Source organism: Rosa chinensis, chromosome 5, assembly GCF_002994745.2.
Source record: "Rosa chinensis cultivar Old Blush chromosome 5, RchiOBHm-V2, whole genome shotgun sequence".
Lineage (NCBI taxonomy): Eukaryota > Viridiplantae > Streptophyta > Magnoliopsida > Rosales > Rosaceae > Rosa > Rosa chinensis.
The window spans coordinates 87,563,204-87,584,917 of NC_037092.1; the positions used below are offsets into that span (position 1 = coordinate 87,563,204).

At 36.4% G+C, this 21,714-nt stretch overlaps 1 protein-coding gene and 3 long non-coding RNA genes across 5 annotated transcripts; 1 reads left to right on the top strand and 3 right to left on the bottom strand.

The window, feature by feature from the left end:
• The first annotated feature begins 875 nt into the window (after positions 1 to 875).
• LOC121048869 lies at positions 876 to 2,754 on the top strand. Its single transcript, XR_002922561.2, has 2 exons — positions 876 to 1,247; positions 2,514 to 2,754. It is a non-coding gene; the product is annotated as an uncharacterized LOC121048869 (long non-coding RNA).
• Positions 2,755 to 5,062: 2,308 nt separating this feature from the next.
• On the bottom strand, positions 5,063 to 6,613 carry LOC121049610. The gene is made up of 2 exons (XR_005800872.1): positions 5,915 to 6,613; positions 5,063 to 5,755 (listed from the first exon to the last, which is right to left on the bottom strand). It is a non-coding gene; the product is annotated as an uncharacterized LOC121049610 (long non-coding RNA).
• Positions 6,614 to 9,383: 2,770 nt separating this feature from the next.
• LOC112166544 (receptor-like protein 2) lies at positions 9,384 to 11,859 on the bottom strand. Of its 2 annotated transcripts, none has more exons than XM_024303418.2 (2): positions 11,590 to 11,859; positions 9,384 to 10,557 (listed from the first exon to the last, which is right to left on the bottom strand). In XM_024303418.2, exons 1-2 carry the CDS (start codon positions 11,729 to 11,731, stop codon positions 9,632 to 9,634), a joined length of 1,068 nt encoding a protein of 355 aa, XP_024159186.2. In that variant the 5' UTR covers positions 11,732 to 11,859; the 3' UTR covers positions 9,384 to 9,631. The 2 variants fall into 2 exon arrangements, with proteins under 2 accessions (XP_024159186.2, XP_024159185.2); XM_024303417.2 differs by having other exon boundaries at positions 11,290 to 11,859.
• Positions 11,860 to 13,357: 1,498 nt separating this feature from the next.
• On the bottom strand, positions 13,358 to 14,074 carry LOC112201501. The gene is made up of 2 exons (XR_002936782.2): positions 13,796 to 14,074; positions 13,358 to 13,585 (listed from the first exon to the last, which is right to left on the bottom strand). It is a non-coding gene; the product is annotated as an uncharacterized LOC112201501 (long non-coding RNA).
• Positions 14,075 to 21,714: the final 7,640 nt, after the last annotated feature.

Genomic DNA, 21,714 nt, shown 5'->3' on the forward strand with positions numbered 1-21,714 from the left:
CCCCATCTATGGACAGAAGCTTGTGTAGTCCAGTTGGTAGGCTGGCCAATATGCGCGCGGGTTTTTATATCCTTGTCACGGGTTCGAATCCTTCCATTTTTAATCTTCTTTTCTCTTCCTTTTTTTTTTAACCGTGATTTTTTTTCTTTTCTCTTTTTCTTTTTTAATCTTTCTTTTTTCTTTTTTCTTTCACTCTCCGTGTCCCTGATTTTCTTTTTCTTCTCTCTTTTTCTTTGTCTTTTTTTACATCTCACATTGCTTTACGGTTTAGGATTTTCTTTTTCCTTTTTTTAGTAGATTTTTTTTTTGGTAAGTCAGCAAATCAGATTTTTTTTTTCCTTTTGTTACTAGGTTTTTATTAACCTTATAAAAGAGACATGTGCAAAGAAATAAAACTAAACCCAACACAAATTCAAAGCTGTGCCTTACCCTTAATACCAAGTTTGTTATCGTCATGAATGAATTAGGAGTTATAGTCTCGTTGAACATTATTTGAAACTTTCTTAGTTATTTTGATTAGTTGTTTGAGAATAATTTTTATATTATTGAATGATCTTGTCATAAATTTTTTTTATTGTACCTTTTTTTTTATAAAAAAATCATTATGCAATGAACATAAAATCTCTGTCAAATTTTCGCACTAGGTATCTGAATTCTCAGGACCGGCCCTGCATTAACCCCATTGTTGATCAAATTTACTAAGACTTGAGAATCACACTCAACAATAAGATTCTGACAATGATTCTTACTAGCGAATTGTATACCAAGTAAGAGCCCCCAAGCCTGTGCCCGTAAAACAGAGCCATTACCATTATTACTAGTTGGCAATGGTTCTTTTCTTCTTCCTTGCTTCAAAATAAATACCTGTAAACAAAAACTAGAAAATACAAAAAAGTAACAAAGAAACTACGAAAGTATATCGAGGACACGTTGTGGGCCAAGGATGGCCGATTCGTCGTCGTTTTGGAGAAACCGTGCTGTATTCAGTTCGAGTACTTGGTGTACTACGAGACCGGCATCACCGGAAAGCTGAGCTGAAGGGCATTCAGGTCCGAAGACTGTTCTTTTGGTTCGACGTCAATGAGATCAGGGTCGATTTGCCGCCGTCCGATGGTATTTACTTCACCGTTGGGATCATCAACAAGAAGCTCGATGTCGATCAGTTCCAGAGCGTTCATTCTTGCCGGGACGGGTTTTCGGGTTCCGATTCGGGTTCTTGCCTCGGGTCGTTGAAACGGGTCATTCAGGTAGTCACTGCCTTGATTAAAGTTTGAAGCTTTTTGATATTTATGGTTAAATTTGGATCTTTATCTTTCTGGGTTTTGGATCGTTAATATGCATTTTGGATTAATATGCTTCTGCATTGTGAAAATGAATCAAACTTTTCTTTGTGCATGTACATGTTGAAGCTTGTTCTGCTTGAAGCTTATTCGGATATAGTGGATGTAGTTTGCGGTTTGTATGTAGTTTATAAACTGAATTGAGGGGGATTAGGCAATGCTATTTGTAGAATAAAGCTAATGGTGGGTTTGGTTAAATGGTTGAACTCGAGGAATATGAGAGCATGTATTTCGTACAAAACTCTTCAATCACACTAAAATGAATTCCTTGACCTTGTTTTAGTTTTTCCATTTACTTCAATAGACTAGCTTACTCAGTTCTCAGATCAAGGAAGCTGTAGGGCATAGCTGAACTATAAGACATTTTGCTCTGTTGGGATCCTTGGCAGAGATGAAAACCAGGTGTTGAATATCTTGTCTTCACACGCAAGGGAAAGACATAATAGAAAGACATTTTAGCTTGCCATTTTTGTGCCTGACAAGTGAAAATGACATTATTATGTGTGATCAAACATTGCTTGCTGTGGCTAATATCTTTTTGAGAAGTTCTCTGTGTATGAACTGTGAAGTACATAGAAGCGAATCGGAAGGTTATCTACTGATGCATTATTACAATTATCCTCCAAACTAAACGGTTACTGAAGTTTTCATAGATATAGTGTACAAATCCTCATCCCCAATGTCAGACGTGTCACCTACTCTAGTTTGCACATCTATCATTGCATTATCATCAACTTTGTCTTTGTTCCGAATATAGGGGTCAGCCACTTAAATCTCATCCTCCTTTCTCGTTTAAGTATATGCTGCATTTTATTTTGAATAAAATTTCTTCAGATTTTCTTCAAATAGTAACTTTTGTTGTAGGATCTTTTACCTTTTATTTTAACTTGTCTTCCTGTGGTTATAGGTGCATGGTCTATGAGACATACCCATTGCTTATCCTCTATATTGATCCTGCGTCAATTAGTCATATATAGGGTTGCCAAAAAGTTCTGGTTGTCCAGTTGTCCATCATTGAGAATGTTCTACTAATATGCCAAATTTTTGCATTACATGAGACTTAGTTAGAATTCTGTTGAAGCTTTCTAAATTGCCTTGAAATTGCATTGCATACTTGATGAATTTCTCCCGACTGATATATATAACTTGTTTTTGCTCTGTTGTGCTTTGCAGCTTCCATCTCCACTGGAAGAAGAGATAAAGATGCCTGCTTACTGAGTAGCTGACACCATCACGTGCTTATGGTGTTCGTAGTGGTTGAGCCTCAGAAACCTACAAAGTCCTACTCGACACTTTTAGATTCAGAAGCCTAGACTCACAAGACGTTGAGTTTGGTTGTAGTAAAATCGAGTGTAATGTACCCTACTGGACATGTTTCATAGTTATTTTCCACATGGGGTATTATTTAGTCTTACTGGTTGCAACTGCGTAGTTTGTATCGACAGTATTATCATATATGAAGGACTTAATCTTGTATATTGATTGGATGTTGCATGTACACATCAATGCCCGATCAAGGCTGAAAGGTGAAACTGTGAAAGGTACTTTGATGTTGAATTGCTGCTAATATCACGATGTAGTTGAAGAGTTGGTGAATCGAAGCCAAAAGGTTTTCCTTCTTTTTCTGCAGCTTACCTTATTATATTCAAGTATAGTAAAAGCTGTTGTTATGTTTCTCCAAACCATCAACATCCCTTAAGTAGCAACATGTACAACAGTGCAAAGCAACAATTAAAAACGACGTTATACAGAAAACCATTTCATCAATTGATAATTGCTTTGAAACTCAAGAAAATGTGGATACTTCTGGCCGTGTCAAGACTCAAGATGCAGCTTAAATTATTGGAACTTTGAATCTTTGATAACCTATTCTTTTGGAAGTCGATGTATGAGAGCTTTATGACTTGAGAATGATTGACTCAGAAGATCAAGCAAAGCTTCGGATTGAGTTATTCCTTCCCTCAGGTAATACTAATCAGTCTCATTATCTTCTTAGATTTAAATCGGTACCTATTGTTGTTAGTTTCCTGCAGCTGTGATTGTTTGCTTTCATTACTTCATGCATGGTCGCTGCTAGGTTTGAGCATAGCTGTGATGATTTGAATGTGTGATGTATTCATAATTTTCTTATTCTTCACGCATGTTGTTGCTTTCGAGCATGGTTCTGACGCTTCAAGAATTTGCAGTCTTGCACATCTAAATTTCTGGGAATATTTATAAAAATAAAAAATAAAAAATAAAAAAAAGTACCTGAGCAGAAAGGTGTAAGAATATGCTTTTGTTAATTTGATTTTAACTTAGAGAATAGCCTGAAAAAATAATGAAGACAGAATTTTATGGAACATGTTCTCACATCAGCCAACAAATTAAATACTGAAAACGTAGTTAAGCCTTCCCGATCATCATCCTGGTCATACGGGCTGCTATAATCACAGAGTAGAGCCTATGAACTTTTGAAGGATTCATGTCTTCTTAAAAATCAAAGGACTCCCCAGAGTCCTAGAATGATCTCAAGCGCAAGATACATAAAACTATGGAATTTGATTTTGCTGTCAGCAATGAGGTTGAGTGCCAAATTACTAGGAAGAGTCCCAAGCTCACTGGGAATTGGCCCTGGGAATTTATTGGAATTCAGATTTACCTTTAGCCTTTGCTCTTAGGTAAACCATATAGGCATTTGAGGGTGAGCTCAGAGCGACTCAAATGTGAAAATCAAAGAGTTTGGAATCCATCTAAATCAGCCATGGCAAGATCTGCTGGAACTTCCTGCCCTAGAAAACTAGATCCAAAGGATAGGAAAATGAGACTTTCACAATGCATTTTATTATCAATAGATGGCAGCTATTTTCCGAGCCTACTCTGTGTATGCGTTATCATCATGTAGAGGCTATCTTGTACATATTCTAGGAGTTGGAAATATGCTCATATCTATGAAACATCACACAATGGAATTTGATACTCATTGTCCACTTGAATGGTTGCTAAAATCTAGATGATGTTGTCAAAGAATTGTTAGAAATTGGCAAAAACCCTCCATTATTAGGGACTTTACCATATCATACTCGAGAATTAAAATCTATTGTTGCCATTGTTATAAGATCTAACCAAAGCACACCAAAATCACTTCAGTAGTTGAACCTCAGTACAGGGGAAGCAACTTAAATTGACTAGTATGGCGTTAATCTAAAGGCATGCAGAATTTATTTCCATCAATTGACCTGATAAGTTGTGTAACGGGTAGTCTTTTGAGTCTTAATTTGTTGCCTTCATCAGTTACTATAGATGCTTAATAAAGTCAACTCATTTTGCAGAGTTCGGCTTCTCTTCAGGCAATGCTATTCCATCAAATTTTCAACAACAGAGATGAATTACATGAAGACATTATCATGAAAACTTTCCCTCAGGTACGCAATACCTGGTTTTATACTTTGCTTCTGATTCATGCATGCTGTTAGTTTTGAGCATGGCTGTGACGGTTTATAAGTGTTACACTTCTGGGATGCCTTGGAAGATTATTCCATGAATTTGTTGCCTTCATATACCATATACATATGATGAATCAGTAGTGTGTACCTTTCTTTTTAATAAATAAAGGATTAGTCATTTTCAAAAAAATAAAATAAAGGATTAGTCGATATTAGTTTCTCTATGACAGTCAATTTACCCACCCACATTCCTGAAGGAAAGAGGGTCATCACAACCGGGAATGCACCGCCCGTCTCTCCATTTAAATTTATTAATAAAATGAAAAAATAAATACAAAAAGGAGAAGGGGGACCAAACCAAAACCTTCCCCAGCAAGAGTAGCTACTAGAATTTCTCGCAAAACCAAGAGTATTAAGAAGACTCAAACTGAAAAGTACAATATGAGTACATTCTAACTTCTAAAATGGTCCTCTCTTCATTATGTCTATACGCTTTGCTATCATCACATGGAACTTGACTTGTACATTACCCAGGAATTGGTAGTATACATACCTCCACTTCTTCCTAAGCAATAAAGAACCGCAGACTCCCCAAAATCCCCTACGATAAAGCCAAGTGCAGCAGAAACATAAAACCATGGTATTTTATGCTCCATATCTGCAACTTGGTTATTCTTTTCATTTGCATCAGTGCCCTTAGTTTTCCGACACTCATGTGTAAGTGGGGCACCACAAAGTTTTGAATTCCATTTAAATGCAGAGGCATCGAAACTTTGGAGCTGAGTGCTTGTTGGTATTGGCCCTTGGAGATTATTGTATGAGACATTAAAACTTGATAAGAAATGAAGACTTGCGATGAATGCTGGAATTTTTCCAGACAAATGGTTCATGGAGCGAGAGATCCAATACCTCCACATCCTTGAGGTAAGATAACTGGTCTGGAATATTACCAAAGAGGTTGTTGTTGCCAAGATCCAACACTTTGAGGAGCTGCAATTGGCCAATTTCAATAGGTATGTTCCCATGTATGTTATTGTTTTCTAGGAATATAAATGGAGTATAAAATATATAATTGTACTGTAAAGTTATTTTTTCGCATGTTCAATAGAAGTACGATCTAGTTAAGCTGCAGTTTGTTCAGATACTAACATAGGTAGTATGCACAATTCCTTTGGAAATTCTCCAGAAAGTTGGTTGAATTGCATGTTTAGAATGCAGCCTTGGAAGAGTCCCCAGCCAACTTGGAATTGAGCCAGTGATTCTGTTGTGATTCATATCCAAGACCTGTAACTTTTTGAGCTTCTATAGCCATGAAGGAATTTTACCACCAAGGTTACATGAACTCAAATCTAAAACTCGAAGATTTTGAAATCCGGATATGACTGGATAGGGGAGAAAATGGCAACTCTCCAAAGAGAAGGTTATAGCTTAAATCTAGGATTTCGAGATCATTCAAGGACAAGAAGAGTCCAGTTTGATCTAGAGAACCTGAAAGGGAATTATGTGAGAGATTCAAGTGAGTGAGGGGTGTGAGATTTGCAAGTGATGATAAGGGAAAAATACCTCCTTTTAGTTTGAGCCCTTTGGAGGGTAACTGCAATTGGGTACCCAACCATCTCGATTACAAGTAATGCCCTCCCAATAGCAACAATTACTAGAAGTCCAGTTTAAGGAAGGAGAAGAAAGAGTAAGGGCAACCGACAAGAGAGAAGTGTGTTCGGTTTGGCTGCATGCATGAATATGAGCAGATACAATGGTAGAGAACAACATTAGCTTGAGAATGAAGCCTTGTACCACTGGCTTACTTGGTTGTACTGCATGTTTCTTCGAGGCTGAGCCATGCTTATATGTTTGTGGTAGATTTAGGTTGTAAATTTTTGCATATATATATATATATATATATATATATATATATATATATATATTTATATATTGGAGCAGATTTGAAATTACAAGACGATCCAGCTTACCGTAACAAATGTCAATGAAAGTATACAATATTAATGGAAGGGCAATAAAACACGGCAGCATATATTAAGATGGAAAATAATAAGAAGCAACGGGTAGAAGGATAAGCCCTGCTTCGGGTAACATTTGTGCAAAATAGAAAAACAGTATGGCGTTCATAAAACTAGCCGTTAGCAGAAGAACAAAGTACAAAAAGACGCTCTATTTCCAGAAGATGCTGACATAAAGTCTTAATTAACAATGCCAATTAAGATATTCTAAATTGGCAGCTAAAGTATATATTATTCTTGGTTACCTTGGTGTTTGTCATACCCTCATTTTGTTAAATATTTTGGACCATTGGATTAGTAATATATCCAATGGTTCAAAATATTTAACAAATTGGTAACTTGTTTATCCCTTAGCCTTTCTAATTTTTTTGGTAACACAAACTACTAATTGAATTGAAAACAATAAAGATAGTGAAAACAATAGAGCTAATTAATGTTTGATTATCAATTGACAATTGACAATTATGAATTTTCCTTTTTCAAAAAAAATTAAAAGAACCTAGCCTTCTATCCTAGGTTCACCGAATTACTTTTAGTTAAATAGTCTATATTACTAATTAATTTTATTATTAATGAATTAATGCTTGATTAATGCTTGTTATTAATGGACAATTACACAATTGAAAATTACGTTTTTTCCTTATTAAAAACAAAAACCTTCTCACCTAAGTTTGCAAAATTAGTATTAGTTAAGTAATTTTTATTACCAATTAATTATATCATTAGTAGTTTCCTTAACCAAATATAATTCTTTTTACATGCATTTTACGACAACGACAACAATTATTGTAAAAATAAATAATATTTGTTTTAAATGTAGTCAAATGAGAACCTACTTTAGGACTTATTTATTCAAATGAGAATCTACTTTACTCTAATGAGAACCTATTACAATTACCACTTTTAAGACTTAATTACTCAAATGAGAACCTATTTTTCTCTAACGAAGACCTTATTTACTTTAATGCGGATTTTTTTTCTAATTACCACATGTGTCCTCAAAGTGATTACATGAGTCCTCAAAGTGGTAAATATTATATAAAATAGAACATGTATGAATCTTTATGTTTTTATCATTAGTGAAATTATTACTACAATGACTACACATTTTATCACAAGCCACAACACTTGATATAAAAGCGGTAACTTTTGTTCTATTTGTAGTAATTACTCCACCTAAACTAATGTACTAATTTATAGACAATTTAACAAGTATGACAACAAATTTGTTGTCAGAGTGGTAAATCTTTATGTTTTTATCATTAATGAAATGATTACTACAATAACTACACATTTTACCACAATCACATACAACAATTGATGTAAAAGCGGTAACTTTTGTCCTATTTATAGTAATTACTCAACCTAAACTAATGTACTAATTTATGGACAATTTAACAAGTGCAACAACAAATTTGTTGTCAAAGTGGTAAATCTTTATATTTTTATCATTAATGGAATAATTACTCAATGACTACATATTTGACCATAACTCGCAACTATTGGTGTAAAAGCGGTAACGTTTGTTCTGATTGTAGTAATTACTTCAAAAACTATACCATTTACAAGATTACCAACCATTTTACAATTCCGACAACATTTGTGTTGTGAACATGGTAAAATTAAAATTAGACCAAAAGATATGTAACAACTCAGTATTGTAAGGAGCTTCTCCACTTGATAATCAAGGTTCTAAATTTGATAAAAGTTGTCCAAATATGATATTTACATCTTTGACCACTCAATTACAATAACCACAACAACTGTTGTCATAAGTCGTAATTGTAGTTCAACTATATTTTGACAATACTTGTTACATGATTTTTAACAATGTTACATATCAAGAAAGAGTGTGTTGTTAATATGGTAAATTTTATTTTTTAAAATGACACATGTCGATATTTAATTGGGTAACATGTTGACCAGTTCAGTAGGTTTCCACTATATTAATTTACTAAAAGTAAAAAAAATAAAAAAATAAGGGTATGGCAAACACCAAGGTACCCAAGACGACCCTAAAAAAGACGCTCTATTTCCAGAAGATGCTGACATAAAGTCTTAATTAACAATGCCAATTAAGATATTCTAAATTGGCAGCTAAAGTATATATTATGGCATAAACGGAGTAATCACACATTCCAATGTCTAGCTAGCTAGATATGTTGACCGTAGAAATTTTTAGATGATTCATATGTTTTTAGATGCCTGCAAAAACTTCAAAGCTAGCTAGTCGATCTTCTCAATTAATTAGGTTTACAGATAAGAATGAACTAACCCTTCTAGATAATCCTTTTTCATTTGTTCTTTTTAATAATTTTGAGGCGATGGATTTGTCCTCTCTCATTCAAAAAAAATAATGAATAAGAAGGATTTAGATGGACCACTGTAAGTGATAGAATGAATATTTAATTATCCACATGTAATTATCACGTAAAATTCACGGCAGGCCGGCAGCTGCTTAATTAAATAGATTAAGATGCGGTCATAGAAGTTGAAGAAGAAGAAGAAGAAGATGGATTTGTCCTCTCTCATTCAGAAAAAAGAAAAGAAAAAAAGAATGAATTAAGCCTTCTTAATTTAGATATATGGAACACTGTAAGTGATAGAAAGAATGCATAATTATTCACACATATGTAATTATCACGAATTCACGATTACAATTTTTTTGGACAAAACCAATACAACTATCTAAGACCAGAATATTATGGGAACAAACTCTATGCCTTACATAATTAAGCAAAAACAAAAATACACTGAAATTACTGATAGGGTTTAAGTATAAAGTACAATCCTCTTACCTCATAAGAATTCTTTCCGACCGCTTCTCATGCTAACTGTCCAATCTCATTCAGCATTTGAGCCTATCTTGTACATTATTCAGGAATTTGAAATATGCATCTCTCCAGGTCTTGATAAGCAATAATGAACCACAAACTCCCACCAACCCTATAGTGAAGCCAAGCACAACGGAAATATGCAACCCTAGAATTTGATTCCCGTCATTCTTATCATCATCTAAATCAGTACCATTGAATGATTGACACAGATTTAGTAGCGGGGAACCACAAAGCTCCGGATTCCCCTCAAATGCTGAGACATTCAAGCCTTGGAGCTGAGTGCTTTTTGGTATTTCTCCTTCCAAGTTATTAGATGAGACATTAAAAGATGACAAGAAACTAAGACTCGTCATTGAAGGTGGGATTTCTCCAGACAAATGATTCACTGAAAGATCCAACGTCTCCAAGTTTTTGAGATCAGATATTTGGTCCGGAATGTTGCCAGACAGCTGGTTGGCGCTCAGATCCAATGTACGGAGAAGTTGCAACTTTCCGATCTCAGTAGGTATATTGCCACTGATGCTATTGTCGCCTAAGAATATAGATGGCGGAAAGTAAGACAAAGAATTGAACTGTAAAATGCTTGCATCAGGCACGGCTTGGGAAGCGAAGAAAGGCAATTCAAGATAACCATGATCTACTTGAGCTGCAGTTTGTTCAGATACCAACATTGGTAGTGTGCAAAGTTCTTTTGGAATTTCACCTGAGATTAGGTTGGACCCCAAGTTTATAGAAAAGAGCATTGGAAAAGTCCCCAACCAAGTAGGAATTGAGCCTGTGATTCTATTAAGAGACATATCCAAGATCTCTAGCTTCTTGAGCTTAGAAACCCATATGGGTATTTGACCGGTGAGCTCACAACCACGCAAAGCCAAAATCCTAAGATTTTGGAATCCATCAAAGTGAGCCATGTGATCACCATCTGGCATTTCTTCACCTATAAAAGTAGTTGAAAGGATGAGTACTGTGAGATTTCTACAGCCCTTCAATATATTCATAGCGCCTGTAACATTGGTCAGTCTGTTCCCAGAAAGTGAGAGGAAGGATAAGTGTTTTAATGAGACAATCTCGGGTTGTATTTGTCCCTCTAGGTTGTTTAAGCTTAGTCGAATTGCTCTAAGGGACTTGCATGAGTAAAGGCTTATTGGCAAGATACCAGTAAAATGATTACTCATAAAGTCAAGTTTACGAAGTTGACCTAGTCTGGAGAAATTAAAAGCCGAGATATCTCCTTTCAAAAGGTTGAATCCTAGATTCAGTTCCATAAGGTTTGTGCAATTCAGCAAAGATGGTGGCAAGGAACCTTCTAGATTATTGGAATGAAGGAGCAAGACTTTCAATTTGGAGAGCTTCCCAATATCTATTGGAAGCATGCCACTGAAATGATTAAAGTAGAAGTCAAGGGTTGTGAGGTTAGTGAGGTTAACAATTCTGTTACTAATGCCTCCATAAAACGAATTAGCAGGGATTGCAATTTCTTCCAGTGCGGTAGCATCATAGATATCTTCTGGAAGTGATCCTGAGAGGTTATTGTAACCAGCACGGAAAACTTCCAGTTTGGAACAGTTTCCTATTCCTCGAGAGAGATTGCCTCCAAATTTATTGTAGGAAAAATCCAATAGCCTAATCAATGAAGAAGACTGGACACAAATAGGGGACGGGATATAACCTGAGAAGGTGTTGTTCATGACATTGAAACAAGTCAAATTCTTTGCTTGTTGGAAGAAGGAGGATGGAATTGCACCATGGAAGCGATTGCTAGACAAATCCACCATTCGAATATTATTGGATGATGATAGAGAACCTGGGAGCTCTCCAGAAAGAAGGTTAAAACTCAAATCAAGTACCTCAAGATGACCCAAGGACAAGAAGAATCCGGCTTGATCTAAAGAACCATAAAGTGAATTGCGAGAGAGATTGAGGTGGGTGAGATGTGTGAGATTTTGGAGTGATGATGAGGAAAAAATACCTCCTTTGAGTTTGAGGCCTTTGGAGGATAAGTGCAAATGGGTTACTCGACCAGCCACATCACAAGTAATGCCTTCCCATTGGCAACAATCCATGGTAGTCCAATTTAAGGAAGGAGAAGACAGAGTGAGGGCGAAAGACATGAGAGAGGTACTTTCACTTGAGGTGCATGCATGAATATGTGTAGATAAAATGGAGCCAAGTAGAGTAAGAAGGAAGTAGTGAGCTATTGGGTAATAAGGCAGAACTGCTGCTAGGATATTTCTTTGTTTCTGAGACATTTTAGGTTTAATGTAGATTGCTCACCTAGTGCTTCTTTATATATCAATTAAGAGTGAAATATGATACTTCATTAAAGGGTCAAACAACCACTTAGAAAATACTAACTGAGAAAATAGGGAACTTCCAGAACCGGCCAGAAATCACAAATTACCAACCCCATTAATTGAATATTGGGTTTGGGCGGTGGGGCCTCCATTGAAGGAAATGAGTCAAATGGCCTTGTGTTAAATTTTTCATTGACCCCAAAGTCGACATTAAGATACTGAAGCACGTCTCAATGCGCAAGTAGGTTTCTCAATTACATTTTGTAATGAAAATTGAACGATTAAGATCACGGTTGCTTGTTTATATATTAGTTAAGTTACACAATATTGAAAGATACTAACTGACAAATTAAGGAACTTCCAAAACCACAGATCCCAAATTATCAAATCCCATTGAATATTGGGTTTGAACTCTGAACTCAGAACTCTAAACTCTGAAGAGGGAGCGGGGCCTCCATCGGAGGAAATGACTTTGTATTAAATTTTTCATTGGCACTTGTAGTATCTAGTTTTTTTTTTTGTTTTTGAAGAGGCATGTCTCTTCAAATTTTTAAGAAATAAGGTTGTCATTTTCTCCTTACCTGTTTTGATGTACTCTTTTTACTTTTCTATTTAATAATTTATCCTCGTTAATTACATCGATGTTTGCCAAAAAAAGAAATTCATTACACAAAGTCATTAAGACACTGAAGCACGTTTCCATGCATGCCTGTAAACTTCTCAATTACATTATGTAATGAAAATTGAATGACTAAGTCACTTTTGGCTGAAATTTGAATGTGAGTAACGTTTATCATTAAGGCAAACATTGTCGTATCAATGGTTGAATTAAGTTTACATTGGCATACTGTGTTATACGTTGATGATTTTTGAAATGTTAATTTCCCATAAGTTGTCGGTGAGTTGTGGTATATTAAGATTCGTATATGAAAATGTGAGGGTTGGGATAAAAAAAATAAAATCTACTTTATTTATAAAATATCTATTGAGGTCATAATGAATTTCTATGGGTCATTTTTCTAGAAAAAAAAAAATAGTTATAAAAATTAAATTTCTAAAATTAAAAAAAAAATATATATATATATATATATATATATATATCATTTGATTTTTAGACTTGTATTATATGTAAGCTCCTCATGAATGGAGAGTTGAAGACTCCAATTGAATCATTACGACATATTATGAACCCAAAACTATTTGGTCTAGAGATATTTGCTTACTTTGTAAATGAGATGTCATGAATGAGATGTCATGAGTTTGACTCATAAACTACTTTTTAACTTTCTCAGTTGTTTATTGACTCATGAACTCAATACAATTTGGTCTAGAGATATCGATCAGAAGTACTTACTTTGTAAATGAGATGTCATGAGTTTGACCCATAAATTATTTTTTAACTTTCTCAGTTGTTTATTGACGTTTTTACTTCAAGCAAAAAAATGGACAAGGTATGGTATTTTTTATTGACTCATAAAAAATGGACGTTTTTCCTCGCCCCAACCGTTTCCGGTTAAGAGGCCTAGTTTATTTCTACAAAAGTACAGAAGGATAAAATGGGAACTAAATTTATTCATTACATGTCATATATGCCTTTCAAACAACTTTAGAATAGTGAGATGGTTTGGCGGTACTATGGAGAGCTTGGTACTGGATTTCCTCCAATGATCCCTGCAACAAAAATGGACAAGGTATGGTATTTTTAGTGAATTTAACAGTCGCACCACTTTAGTTTAATCCCTAAAAATGAGAATGGGATCGCTTCAACCAACTAGTTATCTGATACACTTTTCTGGAAAAGAAAATGAAATTGCACTTACATATATCAACTGAATTGTTGTGGGTGAGATGGAAACCAATAAATGAAGGAAAAACAATTACCTCCAATGGGGGTGCCTTCACTGCTATGTTGAGTTAGGGCGGCGGCCATATCGTTGCGATTACACTTAGTAATGCCCTGCCGACGAGGGCGACAATGAATAGAAATCCGGTTTGAGGAATGAGGAGATGACTGCAGACCAAGTGAGTTGCGTTGAAATTGGTTGGATGCGTATGCATGAAGAATATTATTAGAAGATAAAAAGGAAGAGAAGAAGATCAGGAAGAGACAGAAGCTGCCATGAGCCATCACCATGTCTCCTTTAAGTTTAGAATGATTTCTCAACTAGTATTGCAGGCTATTTATGTATTCACATACAATGGAGGATAAGTTAAATAAGGATTTGAAGCATTTGAGTCAATAGAAAAAGCAATAATATATCTCTGCAGTCCAAATTATATTACGCCAATTGACGTGCATGCGTACCACTGCACGACCAGCAAGTCCATAACCCAATCTGACCGGCATTATATCTTTCGTATTAGTAAAGAGAGATTATATGACCTTCGAACCAATTAAACGAAAATGAAGTATTATGACCATTTGTATATATGTACGTTAAATACCGACTAGCTAGTATGGTCTATGTGAGCATCTTTAGTAATGCTAGCCATTTTTTAGTCAAATTTTAGCCAAAATAGCTCAAAAGTTATTTTGGCTAGCGTCTACATCAATGCTATCTATTTTAGCTAATTTTGAATTTATATTATTTTTTAAATGAAGATTAAATAGTTTAAATATATTTATAAATTACATAAAATAACTTTAAAATGAATGTTTTAAATTATAGAGAGTCTCATCTCGCTCTCTATATTTAGGAGCGAGATAGCTAAAAGTTGTAATGGAGAGCCACTTAAGAGTTTGGTGCAGCTGCTAATATAGATAAAAGACTAAACATGCTCTCTAAAATAGCTCAGGAGCCAAAATAGAAAGTCGGCTAAAGATGCTCTGACTCGCTATCAATTAGTGCATTTGAATGGCCTATTTTAGGAGGAATAGAAAGTTACATCAAGGAATAGAAGCATAGGTTTGCCTTCGTCAAAAACTTTGACCGTCCGAATAAACACTCTTTGACTTGGGGGAAAAGAGTATCTAAATCTATACCAGAAAAACCATTCGGTGTAATCACACCTGTTTTGTTTCTCTTTCATTTGTGCGTTGTTCTTCTTCTTTAGGAGAGGTTTTGGTTGGAGTCTCTCTCCCTTCTTGTATTTTCTTCTTCTTTATCTAAAAAAAAAAAAAAAAAAAACAACAACAACAACGGCGGCACATACCTACAACAAATAATTTTGGAATGATCAAGCTGTTGAGCATCCATGCTCTCCTTGATCGATCTCTTCAACAGAGAATCGGGGTCTAGCTTTTGTGAGAAAACCACGAACTTATTGAGAAAGATGGCATATAAATTGGTTACAACATTAGTGTGACGGTGTGACCTCACCACAGAAGGAAGTAGCAACTAATTTCCACATTGGGGAACTTATCAATCTGGTGATATAGTCGGTAATAAAGCGATGGGCGGGTAACTCAACTAACTACAATAGGTAAGATAGATAAGGAAAACTGCAACAATGAAGTGGTACATGGGGTGCTAAAATTGTAAAGGTAAAATAGATAAGGGAAACTGCAACAATGAAGTGGTAGTGTGGTACATGGAGTGCTAAATTCATTTTTGTACTTCCCTTGAGCACTATTTATATAGCATCAATTCTCATATCTAACAATGAAGTACTATATAGCGGTGTTATTTTCATTGTATGCTGTTATTTGGAAATAATGAGTATAATATTGTCAAAATTTTTATTAATAATACGCTAATTGATTAAATAGAGGAAAAAAATAGAATTTATATCAAAATATATCCTCATCTCTCACAAAGTTGCCACATCCTCTAGCACTGAGGCTCAACTCCCATGAAAGCATTGTTGGAGAGCCTAAGTCCTATTTGGGTCTCACTATAATATAGTCAAATATTTTATTAATAAAATACTAATGTATTAAATAAAGAATTTTTTTTTTAATCCAAATATATCCTCAACTCTCGCAACACATCCTCTAGCATGAAGGCTGAACACCCATCAAAATTCTAACGGAGCCCAAGTGCTATTTAGGTCTCAAACCCCCCCCCCCCCCTTCTATTGTTGAAGTTGCCTTAAGTGGCACCCTAAGAAGTGATTGGAATTAATGAACGATATCCTCATATTTTAAATTCCTCACTAATTCACACAATACTGATGTCCTCAGATTCCAAAACCTAACCACCTTTGTTATTAAACGTGACATTTTATCTCAAAAGGCTTCCATAAAATAAGAAAAAAATTAATAAAAAGCTAATAACATGGAGATTCAAAACCAACAGCTAAAACCCTAGACTAGTAGTACGCGCTGCATGCGCTACAAGTTTTCTTCTTGATCAATTCTCCATCGAGCGGCGCGTCTCAGGATGTTGTCGCTGGACTGGTTATTCAGGGCGGCGTAACCCGACGAGGTCGCTCAACTTGGACGAGGGTGTGGCCACAGTGGGGTACGGTCGGACTCTTTTGATCCATATCGGATCCAATTAGGTTCCTGGGAGTCAAGAAGGACAACAGCATTCAGTGTTGCCGATGGTTGCACGTGGAGTGGCTGCAAGATCCGATCAATGGCGGGGGGAATCTGATACGGGTGTATCCTCCAACTTAGAGGAAGGAAGGCCCAAGAGGACAACTCAAGGACAACCTCCTGCTTATTTGCATGATTACATTAGGAAATAATCATCCTAGTTTCATTATGATTCTTTTCCTTAAAGACGCTTTGTATCAAACATTTAAGTCTCATATCTTTTATTATTACTTTCCAGATTAGGCTAGGTTTTCATCACTATTTATGTTGCTGCTTGTAAGAATTTGGATTATTGAGTTATATGATATAAGAAAACGTGGCTTTGGCTGCAAATACGTGTGAGTTCTTTAAGCATCTTGTTTCTGGTGTCAAGTGGTAGAGTTAGAGATCTGTGTCTGACTTAATTTCCCATTAATCTGGTATCAGAGCCCGAATTCTGTTTGGTGGGATCGATAGTCGGTTTCCATGGCTAACAGACGTGGTAGGGGAGGTTTTCGGATGGAGGGTCGTGGCAATACCAACGACATGGAGGAAATCAAGGGGTTGATTGAACAACTTAGTGAACGCCTTGCTCGCATCGAAACTCAAGGCCGTGATGATGGTGAGAGTTCCGATGGGGAGGAGAGTGTTCATTCTCATGGTGATAGGAGGCATGGTAATAACCATGATCACCATTCTTTAAACTTGAAGGACCTCCCTGAGTTTGAAGGAAGAATGCGACCAGATGAATTCATTGATTGGCTTAACACCATTGAAAGAATTTTTGATTACAAGCACACTCCTGATGAAAGAAAGGTGAAGATGGTGGCGATCAAATTGACACACAAGGCCTCTGCTTGGTGGGAATCCTTGCGATCTCGCCGTGAACGCCTAGGAAAGCCGAAGATCAAGAATTGGGAAAAGATGAAGAAAGAATTACGAAAAAGATTTTTACCAGAAAACTATACTCAAAACAACTTTATGAAGCTTCACAACATAAGGCAGGGGTCGAGAACAGTTGATGAGTTCACAGAGGAGTTCGATCTCTTGACTACAAGATGTGGAGTGATAGAGGAAGAGGAGCAGTTAATTGCAAGATATCTTGGAGGGTTGCGAAAAGAAATTCATGATGTGGTGGTTTTACAACAATATTGGAGTTACAATGATGTTTATAAATTGGCTAGTGAGGTGGAGAAACAATTAAAAGTACGTCAGAAGTGGCCTAGCAATGAGGACTCCTACCACAAAAAAATTGCTGCCAAGTGGGTTGCACCATCTGAGACTGATAAAAACGGAGAACAAAAGATTGAATTCCAGAACAACCGCACCAATCTCAAGGAGGGTGGCAAGCCTAAGAAGTGTTTCAAGTGTTCGGGGTTGGGACATATAGCATCTGAATGTCCTAATCGACGGGTGGTGAACTTGGTTGAGGAAATAGGAGAAACAAGTAAAGCAAGACATGGTGAACTAATGATATCTGATGATTGTCATTATTATAATGACGAAGAAGTTACCTGGAGTGATCAAGGTGAGTCACTTGTGATAAGAAGAACCATGAATGCATCAAAAATAGAAGAGCACCCAGATTGGAGAAGACATAATATATTTCATACAAAGTGCACTTCCAATGGTAAGGTGTGTCAAGTTATCATTGATGGGGGGAGTTGTGAAAACATTGTGGCACAAGAGATGGTAGACAAGTTGAACTTGCAAACAGAAAGGAAGCCAATATCCTATAAGCTGCAGTGGTTCAAAAAAGGTAGTGATGTAGTAGTCAACCAACGTTGTTTGGTATCATTCTCTATTGGAAAAAACTACCAAGACTCACAATGGTGTGATGTAGCACCAATGGATGCTTGCCATCTCTTATTAGGCCGTCCTTGGCAATTTGATAGGAGAGCTCACCATGACGGGTACCAGAACACCTACTCTTTCTTGCAGGATGGAAAGAAAATTATTTTGGGTCCATCTAGAGCAGACTACAAACCAAAATCATCCAAAGCAGAGAGCTGCAGTTTTCTCTCCACAAAGAAGTTTTTAACTGAATCCAAAGAGAGTGGGGAATTGTATATGTTGATGGTGAAAGAAGTGGGCACTGATGATTTTAGTTATTCCAAGGTGTTAGCACCTTTGCTGGAGGAATATAGTGAAGTCATTCCTGAAGAGTTACCTTCTGGGCTACTGACTTGATACACATTTACGCAAGCGTACTTATCATTGTCAAGATAGGGAAATATTATGCCCAAAGTTTATCGTACCACTGGGATTAGTGGCTAACCCACAATCCTTGGGTAATCGGAAATAAAGACACTTAGCAAACAACAAAAAGAAAAAGAAAATAAATAAAAATGTTAATCTAAGGCACCAAGCCTTAGCAATGCTCGGCTTTGATTTTCACCAAAGCCTAATCAAAACTAAGAGCCTAGTGGTGGATATGCACAAATGAGTGGAAGAGTTTAATGTTTGGGGGTTGATTTTAACTTAACAAATAATAATGAAATGTAAAGCAATAAAAAATAAAAATGAAATGTAAACAATAAAAATGAGAATGTCGGGTGTTAGGGAGTTTTCTTCACCCAAATCTCATGTGTCGGAAGCTAATCTAATATAAATGCATATTTCCTATTTTGGCGGTAGTAGTATCCAAGGCGGTTCAAGGCTCAAGGACCTAAATTCCCTTTCATGGTATTCCTACTCCGGTTCAAGGGCCGTAGGGACTCACTTTGCATGAATTAGAGCCGGTTCAAGGGTCACTAATTCACATCAAGAGGTGTAGAGATCGAGGAATTAGACTACTAAGCGACCCGCCCGCGCAATCACGCAACGGGTGTAAATCACCATGCTTATAACCCCTCGAATACGAAATTGAAGGTTTCTAGCTTAGGAATTAGAGGGAGTCAAGCCCCTAACTCCATCCTAGACATGCTCAAAATACACACCCTAGAGTTGACTAGGCTCCTAGACATGCATTTTAACCCAACAAAAATAGATATAAGCATCCATCATATGAAAATTGCATCATTACATTAAATTAAACATCTTTTACACAAAATTTGGGTTAGGGACACAACCCTAAAACCCAACAAAGAAATTACTCACAACCCATAACTATGAACATCAAAGATACAAAATTCAAAGAGAAAAGATTATAGAAGTGTAGGAGAACACAAAGGTAGCCACAATTAGCTAAGGAGCTAATATGATTTCCCTTGAATTACAACTCCCACAAATACCTAAAGCTTGAATCTTGTAGCTTTTGATGACTCCTTGGAGCTTGTGTGAGTAAATCCTTGAAATCTCTAAAATAAAACTAAAGAAAAGAGAAAAAATGGAGGAGAAGGAGGAGAGAGAGAGAGCAGCCCAAAGGGCTGCCTCTGTTTGGTATGTGCGGCAACTGTTGAGTGTCTCCTCGTAGATGAGATATGAGGATAAATATATGTGGTGGCTGTCTGGGTCTTCGTAAAGGACAGAGAGTAGTGTGAGTAAATGGATGGATGGATGATTGCCAGAGGGAGAAGAAACGGAATCGTGGCTGTTCAAAAAGAAGGAGAGGAATTAAATGGCACGTGGTGGTCTGTGAGGTAGAATGGATTAGGCTCAATCATGATTAATCAAACCATTGATTAATTTATGGTTTAATTAATCATCATGCTGTTGATTCCCATTGCTTTCTCACGTGCCCACCATTGTTAATTAAACATTTTGTTTAATTAACACTTCTTTGCTTCTTTTATTTTATTATTTTTTTCTTTTCTCCTTCTTCTTCTCTCTTCTAAATGCATTTCCGCATATATTATCAGAGGTAATTGGATTCCGCTCCTTTGATAGCGTTGACTACGGTTGACCCGCATTGACTATTTCGTCTCTTTCTCGGAAGCTCCAACTAGCTCCAATTTTACATCATTTCCTCACATTTCCGCAATTCCGCTTATTTCCTACACAATAAATAAAAATGGATTAATTACATATTAATTGACACGGGGATTAACTTATTTATAGTGTTTTAGATATAATTACACTCATATAAATGCGTATAATCAGCTACCACCTATGCGTGACATACAACACCACATTGATCTCGTACCAGGTTCAAGTTTGCCAAACAGGCCTCACTACCGCATGAGTCCACAAGAATATGAAGAGCTCAATAGGCAAGTGACTGAGTTGCTACAGAAAGGAGTGATCCGGGAAAGTATGAGTCCGTGTGCAGTACCAGCATTACTCACACCTAAGAAGGATGGGACTTGGCGTATGTGTATTGACAGTAGAGCAATAAATAAGATAACAGTAAAGTATAGGTTTCCAATCCCACGCTTGGATGATATGCTTGACCACTTATCTGGAGCTAAGGTATTTTCAAAAATTGATTTACGAAGTGGGTACCATCAGATAAGGATAAGGCCTGGAGATGAATGGAAGACTACTTTCAAGACCCGTGATGGTCTGTTTGAGTGGCTTGTAATGCCGTTCGGATTAACGAATGCCCCTAGCACATTCATGCGACTCATGAATCAGGTATTTCGCCCTTTTATTGGAAAATTCGTGGTTGTTTATTTCGACGATATTCTTGTGTATAGTCTTAATGAAGCAGAACACTTGAAGCACCTACGAGAGATTTTTGAAGTATTGAGGGTGCAGAAGCTATATGCCAATTTGAAGAAGTGTGAGTTTTTAACTGAAAGCTTAGTTTTCTTGGGATATGTTATTTCTGCTAAAGGAATCAAAGTGGACTCAAACAAAATTGCAGCAATTTTAGAGTGGCCAACACCAAAATCCATCCATGATATTAGAAGCTTTCACGGCCTAGCTTCTTTTTATCGGCGGTTTATTCGCAATTTTAGCTCCATTATTGCTCCAATGACTGATTGTCTGCGTTCTAATGTATTCAAATGGACTGAAGAGGCTAATAAGAGTTTCCATGCAATAAAAGAAGCTATGACCAAAGCCCCTGTCTTGGCTTTACCTGATTATGATAAGGTTTTTGAGGTTGATTGTGATGCGTCCAAGAATGGTATTGGAGCTGTCTTGAGCCAAGAAGGAAAGCCCATAGCTTTCTTCAGTGAGAAATTAAATGACACCAGGCAGAGATATTCCACATATGACGTTGAATTTTATGCCATTGTTCAATCTCTTCGGTATTGGAGGCAATATCTTATATTCAAAGAATTTGTTCTCTACTCTGATCATGAAGCCCTCAAGTTCCTCAATGGACAACAAAAACTTAATAGGCGCCATGCCAGATGGGTCGAAGAGCTACAAGAATACAACTTTGTGATCAAGCATAAAGCTGGGGTGCAAAATAGGGTGGCTGATGCCTTGAGTAGGCGTGGAGCACTTCTAT